This window comes from Azolla caroliniana, unplaced genomic scaffold, assembly GCF_043228905.1.
Source record: "Azolla caroliniana isolate FFs.n. ecotype wild unplaced genomic scaffold, voAzoCaro1.0.p SCAF_3, whole genome shotgun sequence".
Lineage (NCBI taxonomy): Eukaryota > Viridiplantae > Streptophyta > Polypodiopsida > Salviniales > Salviniaceae > Azolla > Azolla caroliniana.
In genome coordinates this window covers 16,186,778-16,202,595 of record NW_028230438.1, presented here as the reverse complement: position 1 = coordinate 16,202,595, position 15,818 = coordinate 16,186,778, and the positions used below count along the sequence as shown (strand labels likewise).

The window sequence follows — 15,818 nt, the reverse complement described above, 5'->3', positions numbered from 1 at the left end:
TCATCAGGACACAGCACAATACACAGACTCAGAGAAAGAGAAAGAGATCTCTCTAACGCAAAGAAGGGAAGTATAAGTTTTCATAAATTACACGCAGTACCCTCCAGGAACAGACAAGATTCATCATCATCATCATCATCAGGACACAACACAATACACAGACTCAGAGAAAGAGAAAGAGAAAGAGAAAGATCTCTCTCTCTCTCTCTCTCTCTCTCCTCTCCTTCCCTGTGTATGTCTGCATTCATACACACACAGAACCCGGCTCCCTCTCCATCTCCATTTTGTACCTCGGAATCCTCCTCTCCGACATTCAATTCCTATTGCGCACGCTTGGACTCTGAAGGATTGCCGAGAACGGTTCCCAGTATTCGGAAAGATTCTCCTGAAAAATTACCGTGAAAAAATCTCCCCACATCTGCCTCCGTGATGATTGCCCCCAATATCCTAGTCATAGAAGTTCCCCGGAACATCGCACAGATTTCCTCGAATATGCTTGCCAAGATGCCCTTGCTGTAATTCCCGACGGGAGGAATGAATCTTGGAACATTCGTGAAAGGTCTTTAATGATTGAACAATCCCTGAGAAGGCTCCTGCCGGAGTACATTTTGTGGGAAAGAGAATCTAGGAGAATATTACAATTATTGCTTTATCCTCAGAGGGGTCCTGTGGGGATATTCTTGGAAGATTCTACAAATATCCTCAAAAGATTCTCAAAAGAATAGCCTCAGAATTTTCCTTGAGACTCCGGACCAATAGATTCCATGGGAGAGAATCTAGAAGAAGATTTTGATCGTCACGGTGATCATGATCATGAGCATGATGGTGAGCCAAACAACAATAAGAAGAATCCACTGATTTCTCACACAATTACAACAGCAGCAGCAGCAGCAACAACAACAACAACATCAACAACAACAGAGGAAGTGGCAAGAGTCGTGATTGCCAATGCAGCTGCAGTCCGCCCCAAACCTTCAATCGTTTTCTCTTTGAACAATGATAGAAGTAATAGCAAGAATAACAATAACAATGGAACCTTTGAGAAACTTTCAAGACACATTGCCAAGATGTGGAAACACCAAGGATTCTCCAAAGAAAGCAGCCGAAAGGGATTTTTTAACCCTGAACATCTCACTAGCCAGAAAAGGCAATGGACACAGCTCCAAATGCAAATGTTGGTAAGTTTAGTTCTTTATAAATAAATTCCTATGCTATTTTTGCATATGTATACACTTAACATTTATACATATTTATAGATGTAGATGTATATAAACACATACATATATATTCATTCTTATATGTTAACATATATATACATATACATCTACACGTACATTGTATGTGTATATATACACCCATTTATATGTTTGGCGCTAATACTGTTAACTTTTGTTTCCATCTGTTCATTATTGTTTATATATGTTTGGAGTTTTTGTTGCTACAAATTTTTTGTTTAGCTATCTTGTTACGTTTTTATTATTTTTGACATATATGTTTCGAGCTAATGGTGGCAACCTTGTTTTCTCTTTCTTTCTTTTATTTTTGTGTGTATATGTATATATATATGTTTTGTGTATATGTATATTTGATGTCTTTTGTTGAATTCAATTCAAATGAATGCATCATATTGTATTGTTTGGGAAATGAAATGCTATATATTTGATTTTGTTGAATGTGGTTAAGAAAGATGCTTTTGCATAAACTTGGAAGGTCATATCTCCAAAAGTTGTATTCAACGAATGGAATTAGAGGAGCACCATGTTTGCCATTGCGCAATTTACCATGAGAATAAGAGGAATATATCATTGCAGAAAACAATCAAATATGAAGGTCAAAGAGTGCGTTGGGTATGTTTTTTGTTAGAATTTGAGAGGCAAAGAAATAAAGAAAGAAAGCTATATTAATATCTTTTGAGAAGGCAAAATGGCCTAGAAGACCAAACAAATTGAGAGATCTATGAACCTGAGGGAAGCCCCTTTGATGCTATGTGATAATGGTCTTTATTTTTGATGATGAGGATAAGGCCATGGTCCTGATGATCATTGTTTACTTGCATGGAATATTGCTATTGCAACCCTTTTTGAGTATGTTGGTTGAGACCCCACTTGTGTAGTCCTTGATTGACTTGAAGGATGAGGAGTAATGGAGTGAAAGAAAGTTTTGTTTGTTCCCTGTTGATGATCTATTGTGATTGTATGATTGTCCTTCAACAACTTGTTTGTATCTCTTAAGTTCTATCAAGAATAATCCCAATCTCTCCTGGTCTTTGTATTCTGTTACCTTACGTAATGGGTCAGTGCCTTGGTTGAAGAGGCAGTAGTATCTCCCTGTTATGTCAGAAAAAAGAACACAGTTGCAAACATAGTGTTCATCTGATCCCCCTCGATGGCACAATTGGCAGCACCATTCTTCCATAGATTTGCATGCATATTTTCGTATCTCAATTTCTAATTGATGTAAAGAGCTGTTGAGCTGGTCTATTACAATACATGGTGCAAACCATCGATATGTATCCATATAATAAATTCATCTTGCAGAATGTGTAAAAAGATTGCCTTAAAGGGGTCGATCTTCCTATCAAGAGACGTTGTGGGGCAAACCGGTCTATCTTTTTTTGGCTTCAACATGTTCAATTGTGGACAATATTTTTTTTGGATTAGGGGTTGTCCGTTTATATTGATGCCAATTCTTGCATTTCTGCATACCAACAATGATAATCTCCATGTTCAGCGTGAGTACCTTGCATAGAGAGGAGCTCTCAAATGTGCTGGATACTAGTCACTAACTGGAGTAATGCCTTGGTCACTATTGAGGCCACTCCTATCTTTGCCAGATTATATCATGGGCATGGATGCTTTGTTCCTTATCATGCAGACAAGCATCGAGACCAAAGGTCTTTCCAAATTTGTTTAGTTATGTGCCCTATGAATGCGCAGTTCCCAAATTCCTGCACCATAGAGAAGGTTTGATATTACAAGTGTATCAAAAAACCACAATTTAGTTTGTGGTTCTTGGAACGGATGTGTGCACATTCTCTCTCAAGGGCACCAAAGGCTGCATATCCATGAGAAAGTTGAGCGTGAGCAAAATCTTGTCGGCAGAATCAAGGCCTTGTGAATGTTACTTCTAGATGTCTGTAGGATCGTATGTATAGCACCTTTTCTGCCTCCAAGAAGAATTCTGGGTTTGATCTCTTTTCGATTTAAACACCATTACTTTAGTTTTATCAATGTTGATTTGATAGATCTTTATTTATGTAAAATGACTTTAAGGCATTTAGATGTCTTTCTTGGCTGTTCAGAGAGTTGGAGATCAACATAATGTCATCTGCATTGGAAGGCTGCACTTGTTTGTTCATGTATAAAACCCTCTGGTTACTTCTAATTGCAAGTATCTCCTTCTATTATGATGTTCCTAATCATTCCCGCTATTTGTGTGGCCAACCACACATCGCCTCTAAGACCGAACAAAAGATTTTATCTTAAAATGTTTTCATATTTGAAAACAGCAAGCCAAAATAAGTATAGCTAAAGTAGTCAAATTGCCTAAGGCACCAAATAATCTTCTTACTAAGTGCTCAACATTTTGAGCTTAGATGGGCCAAAACTTCTGCCCTGGAGAGATCTCTAACATGGTTCCATCCAAGATGGAGTCCGAAGCAAGGTGAGCACATTTTTGTTGCGTGATATTGATCTTTATTTGTTTATTAAGGTTGATAAGGCCATGGTCTACATGGAGACTGTGTTTATTACAATTTGCTATTATCTGATTATCATCACCCCTCTCAAATGTTGTAGTCAAGACCCTGATTGCGTAGTCTTTGATTGACTTTTATGATTAGGACTGATGAAATTAAAGAAAGCAGTCATGATTCTTTGTTGATGAGCTTTGTGGGTGTATTGTTACTCTTCAACATTTTCTCTCTGTGCATTTGATTTCCAGCAAACAAAGTCCCGAGCATCTTCTTATTCCATTATCTTGTAGAGTGGGCCAAAGACTTGTTTGAAGAAGGGAAGATATCTCTACCTTATCTGATAAACAATACAATGGAAAAATTAATTATCCTCCCCAAGTCCAGAATTGGCAAATGTGTTCTTTTGTAGTGTTTTATGCATATCTGTTTGTCTCAACCTCTAAATAATGTCGTGATCTTGAGCTGGCCTATCACAATATGGAGCCCATGAGATAGATGTGTACGCTGATGATATGTCCATCTTGTTATGATTAGGACTTATGGAGCTGATCCATGTTCTTCCATTGTGCAATTGAGATGCAAGTTTGGATTACTCTTATTCTTCTCTACTTTGTTCATGTCTAAGTGAGGACAATCTGAGCTATATTGGAACAGGGGTAGTGCATTTATTATGCCATGCGATTGGAACCATGCTTGCATTTCAAAGAAAAATTGCTAAAGTCTAGAGAACCTTTTGAATCTTAAAAAGATTCATACGAGCAGATGGTTTCCCACAGCTTTTGTCAACAAGCTTAGCCCCAAGAAATACCTTCAGCCTAGTGCAAGGGGAAGGAATCTTCCAGAACTTGAACCTCAGAAATCTGAGGAGGCTACCATAGATCACACAATTTCAAAGTTTCATGCACATAGTTCACCTCCACTTGGAAAGTGACTTTGATGCCCTTGCGATTGCAAACCAAAGCCATAATCCCCCGATGTTGAAGAGTAGTTCACCTCCACTTGGACAGTGGCTTTGATGCCATTGCGATTGCAAACCAAAGCCATAATCTCCCGATGTTGAAGAGTCTTTTTTCTTCTCTCAAGGGACATCTCTGTCTTTGATCTGGCCTTTGTGAAAGACCTTCAGAAGATTGAAGTCTTATCTATTTGAGAATGCATTAGGTTATAGTGCATACCCCCAGTCATTGGATTGTGGGGGTAAGTTTTATTCATGTCCTTTATTAATATTCAAGATGAGAAATTATTGTAACATTTGACTCTAGGGGTAAGTTACATTAGAATACACGAGACAACTTATAGATTTCTTTTATTGATCTTCAAGGTAAGAAAATATTGTAAATGATGTAATGACTGCTGGTTCTCATAGGTGATACAGACTATTTTAATGCTAATAAGGTAGGTGAAGAGAGAGTAAGGACAAGAGGAAAGGAGGATGGATTAGGGGTAACAGAATCTTCCAAAACATGATAATGTGCAGGCATGCCCATCAAGAAAACTAGATGGGAATAGGTGGGGATGGAAGAACAAAATGGGATTTTTCACCTATTTTGAATGATTCAAACATCGCCTAATTCATACTCAGTATAGCAGATTGTTACTTCTTGCATCCCAAGCATTTTGTAACTAATAGTGATCAAACAGCTAGCTTCACGTACAAACTGTTCCAAAAATGATTTTTCTTGGTTTACAGGTTAGGATTTTATGATCTTATGATCTGGTCAATTAACATTACAATAATTTCAAAAGCATATAGTAGATATATGCTGAGTATGATGTATTGCAGCAGGACCCATCCATACAAGATTGGGACCAAGTAATGAAAATATGAAATGCATGATACTGAGATACTTGTTGAAGAATAAGAAAGAAATAAAGATATATTAACGTCTTTTAAGAGGCCAAAATGGCTTATAAGACCAAACAAGAGATTACATCTTTAAGTGTTGTCTCATCTTTGAGAACAACAAATCAAAATAAAATAAATATTAATCAGTAAATATAAAAGTAAATAAGATAAAAACAGAGGAGGGAATCTGGTTTTTGGCACATGTGAGATTCTCAAGTTAGATACTTTGTAACTTTTGACTTCGAAAGATCTCTAGCATAGGTCGATCCAGAATGGAAATGTCTCCGAAGCGAGGGAAGCACATGTGGTGGCGAGAGATAATGGCCTTTGTTTGTCGATGACAAGGGTGCTGAAGTCGTGGTCCATGGCGCCAGGGCCTATGTGCACGACAAATTGTTATTGCCTGATCTATTGTAACCCCTTTCTTATCTCCTGGTCGGGAACCCGTTTGTGTATCCCTTGATTGACTTGTAGCATTAGTTGGAGTGATGGGGCTAAAGGAAGTTGTAATTGTTCTTTGTGGATGAGATTTTGTGCCTGTATTATTTTCCTTCAACAACTTTTCCCTATGTCTCTTGAGTTCTAGCAAGAAAAATCCTAGGCACCATTGGTCCTCATATTCCATTACCTTGCGTAGTGGGCTAAAGCCTTGTTTAAAAAGGCAATGGTATCTCCCTCTTATTTCATAAAAGACACTACAGTGACAAACATAGTGTTCTTCGGATTCTACTCCATGATGACACAATTGGCAAATTCTTTCTTCTAGAGGTATTCGTGTATATCTGCCTACCTCAATCTGTAACTGATGTGATGAAGTTTGCAACTGCCCTATCACACTGCACAGCACATAGGATAAATGTATGTCCGTATAAGGTGGCTTGATGATGAATCCATCCTCCAATGTGTGTAAGAAGTGTGTCTTGTAGTGGGCCATCTTCGTACCAAGTGATATTTTGGGGCTGATCCAAGAGACGCTTATAAATGAGTTGTACTTTTGAGGAATTATAAATTTATAGGCATCTTACTGAGTATAGTCACTCTTAAAAGGAAAAAAGAAAGAACTATATATTAATGTCTTTTAAGAGGCCAAGATGGCCTATAAGACCAAACAACAGATTACATCATAAAATGTTGTCTCATCTTTGAGAACAGAAAACCAAATTAAATGTAACTAAAAGAAAGGTAAATAGAAATATGATTAAGACATAACGAAAGAATCTTGTCATCCATACATGTAAAATTCTCAAGTCAGATATATTGTACTCTCTCTCTGTCTTCGAAAGATATCTAGCATTGGTCGATCCAGAATGGAGAGGTCTCTGAAGCGAGGGAAGCACCTGTGATGGTGAGAGATAATGGTGAGGTTGTGGTCCACAGGCTGGGGCCTATGTGCATGATGAATTTCTATAGCCTGATCGAGCATAACCCCTTTGCAATGTCCTGGTTGGGATCCCATTTGTGTAGCCCTTGATTGACTTGTAGCATGAGGACAAGTGATGGGACCAAAGAAAGCTGTGATTGTTCTTTGTTGATTGACTTTGTTAAAAGAAATCATTTCCTGTATTGCAGGAGAGAAAAAAGTGGACCGAGCCAAGCTGCTTATTTGAACACATGGTTGTGGTTGGTATTCATCCAGAAGCAGAGACGCAAGCATTAGAAACAGCTCTCCTGAAGAGGAGGACATGGGAAAGGGAACTCGATGCTCCTGAGCGTCTTAGGGATGTTATGAGACAACAATTCCGTGGAATCACTCCTGCATTCCCAGATCCAGAGGTTATAATTTTGAAAGTCATATTTAAGTTATTTTCACTCACAATCTGGTAACACTTTTGTGATTGTAAGGTGTGAACGGATACTTGTTGCAGATTCTTTTTTCTTTTCCACCTGGAAAGAGGTTGCCAATGAGACAGAAGGATCTGTTTGCTTTTTGTTTTCCAGGTGGTGTCGAGGTTAGTATGCTATATTCTTAGTCACATTGCATAAAAAGTTTTTATGAGAAGTATTACAGCTTTGAAGCTTGTGGATTGCAAAGAGTAGGTTCTGTTAATCTTGTTGTTAATAGTGAAGCATGCATAGGGGAGGGTATATCTCCTTTTGTTTATGCTATACATGATGAACTTCTATTGTTGCACTAAATAGGAGAAGCTTCGAATCCCATACACTCAGTCTGCCACTATTTGAAATTCACATTCCTGAAACTGTAGATTGTTCCCTTTCCTGTTCTGTGTCATTGGTTTTGTTTGATTTTTATCCTGGTGTAATACTTCTATGTATATTGCAATATATCCAGTGCCTGAGCTCAAATCAGGATTCTGGTCTGATAACATGTTGGGCAAGGCCCATGATGTGATCAAGTTTTCTCACACTTAAAGACCTCGTGTCTCTTAATGCAGATCTACTGCATATGTCAAAGTACAATGTTTTTATAAGAACGGATTTACACATTATCTAAAGGAACGTTTTGTTCAATATAGGAATGGTAGAAGAACCTTGTATCATTATTGTTTCCTTTCCTAAAATAGAGATGTTTCACTCATGATATGATGCAGGCTCATTTGGTGGAGCGTACACCATCACTAAGCGAGTTGAATGAAATAATCTATGGGCAGGTACCATTTTTTTGAGAAAGAAATGCAGGTTTCAATTGCTTGAACATAGGATGTGTGTTTTTTAGATCAAGTTTAGATCTTTATGGTTTTTTGATGGTCATGTTTGTGTTTTAGGATCATGTAATGCGGGATGACCTTTCATATATTTTCCTCTTAAAGGTTTGCAAGGACACAAAGCTGATTTTGTGAGCTTATCTGTAACTCTTAATATCTGTCTTCCCCCAGTATGTTGACTGATATATGAAAGTATTATTTCAGGTTGCAGATAATGCAACATTGTATGGAGTTTGTATTTATGTTCCAGAATTAGTTAAGAAACCACCTGGCATCATGAGACGGAATGCTAGTACAGAAGATATACATGTGAGAAAATCGCTTGGTCGGTTTTCGTTGACCACTTATCGATGTTACTGCTTTCTCACAAAGCTTCCTTTCTTTGATTTACATTTTGAAGTCCTGAACAGGTCTATTATTTGTATAGATTGTGTTTCTGTTTTTATTCACATCAGCATTCCATTTGTTTTAAATTATTGAACATGCCATCCATTCTTTTTGAAATATGACTTGCAGTATAATCACGCAGGAGCGTCTGGATAGAATAACTGAGCATGTAAATGAGATGACAGTAGGTGAACTTGAGGAGGGGGAGAGAGGTATTTTGGACATGAATGACACATTATCATTGAATCTGCAGAAGAGTTCAGATAAAATTGAGCAGAGCATGGATTTGTCTTCATTGGAAGAAACTTCAAATACTGATGTATATCAAGAAAAAGCCTCGCTTTCTGTAGAGGAAGAGAAGAGAAATTTCTTGCTTCAAAATGGCTTAAGTTCTAGTGGAAGTGATCTGCTGCAAGAAAATAGTTTAGAATCTGTTTCAGGAGTCATTTCTGACCTTTCTGAAGTCAAGGGATTAAATTGTGAAAAAATGCAGGAAAATAGTAATGGTGAAGTCGAAGTTTTCTTGGATTCATTGCAGAATAAACAAGCAGCATTATCTTGTTATGAAAGTGCAGAAGATTCAGAGTCATCCTCAATCATGGAGGGTAGACTCCAACGTGTCGAAAGCCTAGAATCCATCAGTAGGTACTTGATTGTTCTATGTCCTTGATACTTATACACGTGATTAAAGAAACTTTAAAGAATTCTCACACTCATTAATTCTGTCTCGGTCTCATAGCTATAGACAAAGTGTCAACTCTGAAGATGATGATGGAGAGGTATCAACTTCTGGCCAGGAATATAATATCAGCTCATCAGCAGAGGTATATGCTAACTACTATGCATACCATGTGGGTGTGAATTATTGAAAGGACATTGCTGAGCTAATTCTGCATTCTTTTAGGTTGGTAATTGTCTGTTACAAATTTTATATGAATACTACAAGCTTCCTGTTCCTGCAAGGGGCTCTTCGCTGTCATTCCAACCTTTAGAGCACTTGCCTCCATTGAAATTCATAAGATCTGTAGATGAATCATCAACATTGCTTGGAGGGAGAACGGTCCACTTAAAACAATGCCGATCAGTATTAGAGATGGCTGAAGTAAGCTAATAGTTATTTTTGTTCCTAGTATGTCCTCATGCTTGATTGTCTTTACTTCCGTTTGGAATTGATTTGGTACATTATAGAAGTGGTTCATTATGAATTTAAAAATGCATGTTTGATGAAAGAGGATTTCAGATATATGCTTGTTGACCATGTTTGTGATTCTGAAAATTGAGCAGAGCTATTTGTTAAAAAGTTCTTAGATGTTTGTTCCTTATCTCCATATATTTCTTCATTGTTTTTCTTCTCTCATGTTTGCACATTCATTTTGTTGTTTAAGTATCCGTGTTTGCTCATAATTCATGTAATGGACAGGTGCAACATACCTTGGCAACTGCCGAGGAGGCTGCAGCCATCTCAATTTGGACTGTTGCAACTATATGCCGAGTTTTATCTCTTGAGAATGTGAGTGACTCTTTGAAGATTGGAAATTTAATAGTAAGGCACTAAGGTGACATGTTACATGGTTGCATGTCATGTTCAAGTTTCCCCATGCATCCAAATCCTTTGACAGCTTGAAAATTATGTGCATTTTGACATCCTGGATTTCTGGATGTAATGAAATTTTATGTAGTTATGGCAGTGATTAGTGATGCTAAATGAAATTCGCTTTTGAATGTTGCATGCCACATTGTATTAGTTCTGGTACCTAGGCCTATTCATGCTTATCTGGTATTGAAGCCAATGTTCCATTTTCAGGTGCTTTCTTTGTTTGCTTGTGTGCTCTTGGAGAAACAGATCGTTGTAGTTTGCCCCAATGTGGTAAGACGTTTACATTCTTTTAGAATCATTTCAATTAATCTAATAATGCATAATGATAGTGTAATGTCTTTGTTACTATGTCTATATAGACTTGAGTACATACAGTCCGTTTTCATGTAGGGTTCCTGTAAGCAATCTCAGGAACCAGTGATGATGTGTTGGTTCTCCTTTTATTCACATGTAAATCTCCTTTTGAGACATACATGTATGATTGAGAATCTTGAGGAATTTCATTCAAGGCCAAGTTATATCCTTTGTTACTATCTTTATATAGACTTGAGTACATCAGCCATTTTCATCTAGGGTCCATGTAAGCGATCTCAGAAACAAGTGATGACGTTCTCCTTGTATTTACATATGAATCTCCTGCTCAGACATACATGATGTGCCTCAGAATCTAGATGGATCTTAGTGAAGGTCAAGTCATCTTCTCTAATGGATCTTCAATCCCGCAACGTCAAGTCATATCCTCTTCATCCTCTGTATATGGCATGATGGATTTGGGGTTGCTTATGGTGACTAACCTGTGTGGCTTGTGTTTGCTCTTATTGTTGCAGCAGGGTATCATTATTCTATTGGGATTTAGTAGGATAATCTGTAATTATCTCTGATTAAGAACTCTTACATCTTTGCTAAACATGGGCTAGCATGTGCAGAGGTGACTATCTCGATCTCTGATGGCCTAGTAGGTTAGGCATCTGCAATGTTTGTTTCTGATTCTTGAGCATGCTTGCTAAATGTGTCTAGCTATCACATCCCTATTGTTACTTGTAGATGTCTTTGGTTCAAGGTTAATTTTAGTGTATGTTGCTTAGAAAGTTGCAATTCTAGGAAATGGATAATCAAACTTGAATACAGCATTGTTAAATTTAACAAACTTGAATATCACATGGTTATATTTATGAAGAAAAGAGACCAAATTATATTAATGTCTTGAAAAAGGCAAAGTAACCGAGCAGACAGAAAGTTACATCTGTAGTACAATATGCTTTAAATAAAGCAAAATAAATTGTAGGTAAACAAGGTAGCTCCTATGTAACTAAGCTGTGATGAAAGTAATGATACAAGAACCACGGGTACAAGTAATAGGAAGGATACAATGTACACAATAAATATATATCTGGGAGTAGAAGTTGAGTGAATCAGCCCATGGCACCTGTGTCCTGAACTGCAAACTGCGTTGTGGCTCATGCTAGATCTTGGCAAACTGCATGGGGGCTCATGCTCAATCTCGAACAATGAAACTATGCATCCTCCAATGCATGATACATCTATGTCATAATCTGCATGTCCTCAGATGTCTGGAGAGAGCCAAGTGATGAAAGTAATGATACAAGGACCATGGGTACAGGTAATAGGAAGGATACGAATGTACACAATCAATATATATATCTGGGAGTAGAACTTGAGTAGATCAGCCCATGGCACCCGTGTCCTGAACAGCAAACTGCGTGGGCGCGCATGCTCAATCTCGGGCAATTATACTACATATCCTCCAATGCGGTATACATCTATGTCATAATTGGCATATCCTCAGAAGTCTGGAGAGAGCCAAGTGTAACCGCTCAGTCGAGCTTATCCCTCTATAAGACCAAACAAGAGATCACATCTTAAGAGATTACAATGGAGAGAGATTGAGAGGGAATGTGTGATTGCAGGGTGTGCTTTCAGCAGTGGTTTTATCTGTAATTCCATTGATCCGACCTTTCCAATGGCAAAGTCTTATGCTGCCGGTAAGTAAGTACTTTATCCAAGATTAGGCTTGTATGTGCTGAAGCAAGAGCTATTGGTAGCTAATATAACCTATACTTAAATTCAGATACTTCCCAACCAAATGCTTGACTTCTTGGATGCACCGGTTCCATTTATTGTAAGTATTCCAAAATCCGAAATGCTCTTTTTTATTGATTTGATTATATAACATGAAGGAAGCTAATTACCATTGGCATATATCAATAAATCCTGAAAGTATCATAATTCCTTATTGAATCAGTTGAATTGTTATCTATATATTACAGTCTTGATGTGATCTTGAAATAATGTAATGCTTCTTGGACCTCCGGAAAGATCGAATAACAGATTGTCTATATATACACACACATATATATCAATGTATGCATACACACATGTATATACATATATATAGATAATGTATACATACATATATACTGAGGTCTATATCTATCTATCTATCTATCTATGCAATACATACATACTTATATATATTGTTTTTAGTGGATTTCCAATTCTTCATTTTGCAGGTAGGTATGCTACAGAAGTCTCCTGCATTACGTGCCAAGTCATCTAGTGTTGTGGTAGTGAATGTGCAGAGAGACAAGGTACAAGTTGGCATGGTTTTATATATCACAAATAGTTTTTAGACAATGCGTTGTTATTGTAGACACCTGAGGCTGATGGTGTAGAAATTTTAGTTGCTTAGAAACTCTCATTTTCAAAAAATAAAAATCATCTACATCTTTACAATCCTGCATTCTACTATTTTCTTGGATTTTATCTTACGAAAGTTAAAAATGTGCAGGTTTCAATGCCTTATACTCCTCCTCTTCCACATCAGAGAGAGCTTAGTTCAGCTTTAGAGCCATATCACGCAGAACTTGCGGCAAACGCAGACTATTCTAAAAAGCATCCTGTATATGTGTGTAATGAAGACCAGGTATGTGATAGTATGCATTGTCGAGTATAGTAACTCTTTAAGCGGGTAAAAAATAAGGAACTTCATGTATTTTTGAAGTGAATTGTTGGATGAATAAACTAGTTTATAAAACTCACTGTAAAAAAAACTAGGCTAATATTTCAAAACTTCACAAAACCCAGCCTATATTGGCGAATATTCCTAATTTCATTGTAATATTTACCAAATCTTCAAATATGCTTATCATAAATATAGCCGAAAGTTTCCAGAATCCTTGAAAATAGTGATTTAGCAATTATAACCCCTAATGTTCCCTACTTATACCTGTAAACAATTCAAATTGATTCTTATTCAGTATCTCCCATTTTCTTATGGGGATGTGTATTTGACAGTCATGTGCTGCAGAAAGTTTCTTGACTGTCATAAGGAGCTACTTGGAGAGTCTCTGCAAAAACCTGCGGTCTCATACTATTACTAATGTTCAGTCAAATAATGATAAGGTGTGTACTTAATAGTCTTTTCAAGGATGGAATATATAACTTGAATACTTTAATCCCTGCAAATTCATTACCAGAGGAAAGAAGATAAGGTGTTAGAAAACATACCATGGCAATTCCATGCATACTTAGGATGCTACCAAGATTTGTTATTGTCTACTCGATGTCCTTGAATCTTAACCTGGCTAGACCGTAGTTTCAATTTAAACTCAACTTCTTTATACTCAACCCATCTTTAGATATAGTTTGTGATTAATCTTGTAAATTGTGGAAGGGACAATTGTTGGTCCTCAGTGGGGTCACGAAAAATGAGAGGATTTTTTTTTCCAAATCTCACGTAACCCACAAGGTCCTAAGAACACTATCACGCTTCAGTAGGTTAATATGCAACTTATATTATATTCAGGTTCAAATTATAATAATACACCTGCCAAGATTTGATCCCTTCATCCCAAATTTGCAAAGCAAAATTCGTACTAAAATAATCCATGAGTCTTACCAGAGAGGATTCTGATGATGCATATATTTATATATGAATGATGACAGTGTGATTGGTGATGTAAAAGGGGATTTATGATGAGTATGATCAGGACAACATTGTTTATGATGCGGAAGGACAAACTGAAGTTAATATTGTATAAGAAGAAGAGTAAGAAATAATGGTCGTGATGAAGAGGTAGGAAAGCAAGTCATATGGCATCATCCTATGAGTGCTTTCATGTGTGGAACCACACATCCTAACTCTACTAGATATTTATTTATTTTGTACATTGTATCCTCCCTGTTGCTTTTACCATTGGGTCCCATATTGTTGTACTTTGATCACAATCTAGTTAGCTAAATAGTTTAAGTACAATATATTCACATGGGTGTAGCGTTTGGTCTCATTAGCCACTTTTTCCTGGAGGATGTTAATATCACATTTCATTTCATTTCCGTATTCATTGTCCTGCATGGATGTTGCCACTGCAAAATTTACTGAGAGATCTGATGATGCTTTGCTTGCCTCTTTAGGGAGAGATTTGAACCATTCTCCCAAATTATGGACTTCTATGATCAGAGATATTTGGGCCTATTTCTATTAGAAATCTGTAGATTAGATTCTCTTCTGCAGAGTAGTCAGCCAGTAAGGCTTGGGATTACCACATAGATGTAGTCTACATTCGAATATGTATAATAACATTGTCCGAGATCAAGGCTAATCTTACAAGTGGTTCACTACGAAGAACATTGATGTGATACCGGATCACCCTATGAGAACATTCATTTGCTGATTCATTCATATCCACCTTCCCTAAAAATGTTTTTATTTATATTGTACATTGTATCCTCTGCATTAGTGTGTACACTTGGCTCCTAATCATTGTACTCTGCTCACAGCTACTTACATAGTTTAGGTACAATTTAGTTTTTCTTGATTTGACCAGATTTCAATAAGACCCATATGAATGTAACTATTGAACTCATTAGTCACTGTGGCCTTTTAGCGATTTTAATGTGAGATTCCATTTCATTTTTGAGACAACTCTCAGGATGTTCACTACACAGAACATTAGTTTCATGTCATTCTATAAGAGTGTTCATGGGCTGATTCACTCACATTGTACCTCTCCCAGGTATATATATAGTTTGCATCTTGTTTGTTGTATCCATGTTCCTGTATCATTGTACTTTTATCACAGTTGACCTACGTAGGGATAAGGTTGCCGAGTTTAGATGCACTTTAAATGTGCTTTATTTCATAATTTTTCTAAGTTGCATATAGATGTAAGTTTGGTCTTATATTTCACTTTTGTTTTTTGAAGATGCTAATATAGCATTTTCCTTTCATTTCTTTGTAGAAGGAAGTTACACATGTTTTGTTGACGTAACCATATTTTCCTTTCCTGACACAACAGACTGTGCACCCAAACCTGGTAGAGCCATACAAAATAGTTAGTATGATGAGGAATCTCATGATACAATTAGATGCTTGCAACACGAAGTAACTCAGGATTTCTACACAAACAAGCAAGAGCAACCTTCTAACTTCTCGTGAGGAAGAAGAAGAGATCATATCTAGCTAAATTTGAAGCACATGTGTATCACTGAGCATGGAAAATGTTTAATGAGATACAACCTACTACACAACTGACCTCATCTCAGGTGTGGCTTGAATATGCAAAGCTACTATATGATATCCCTAGGCAGCCACCACACCCCCACCCACAT

The 15,818-nt window shown here is 37.1% G+C and overlaps 1 protein-coding gene across 3 annotated transcripts in view; it reads left to right on the top strand.

Annotated features, from left to right (window-relative positions):
• The first annotated feature begins 228 nt into the window (after positions 1-228).
• LOC147866322 (uncharacterized) overlaps positions 229-15,818 on the top strand; it is a 20,292-nt gene continuing 4,702 nt past the window's right edge. Inside the window, exons 1-16 of one of the 3 annotated variants that reach the window (XM_087316690.1) lie at positions 229-1,178; positions 7,110-7,313; positions 7,406-7,489; positions 8,090-8,149; positions 8,264-8,308; positions 8,408-8,613; positions 8,720-9,235; positions 9,330-9,414; positions 9,495-9,692; positions 10,011-10,100; positions 10,395-10,457; positions 12,116-12,190; positions 12,277-12,327; positions 12,719-12,796; positions 12,997-13,131; positions 13,503-13,610. In XM_087316690.1, coding sequence (XP_087172816.1) covers positions 765-1,178; positions 7,110-7,313; positions 7,406-7,489; positions 8,090-8,149; positions 8,264-8,308; positions 8,408-8,613; positions 8,720-9,235; positions 9,330-9,414; positions 9,495-9,692; positions 10,011-10,100; positions 10,395-10,457; positions 12,116-12,190; positions 12,277-12,327; positions 12,719-12,796; positions 12,997-13,131; positions 13,503-13,610 — 2,412 coding nt within the window. In that variant the 5' untranslated portion in view covers positions 229-764. Of the gene's footprint in view, positions 1,183-7,109; positions 7,314-7,405; positions 7,490-8,089; positions 8,150-8,263; positions 8,309-8,407; positions 8,614-8,719; positions 9,236-9,329; positions 9,415-9,494; positions 9,693-10,010; positions 10,101-10,394; positions 10,458-12,115; positions 12,195-12,276; positions 12,328-12,718; positions 12,797-12,996; positions 13,132-13,502; positions 13,611-15,818 lie in introns of those variants that run through there. The other 2 variants (XM_087316691.1, XR_015529477.1) reach the window with 2 other exon arrangements.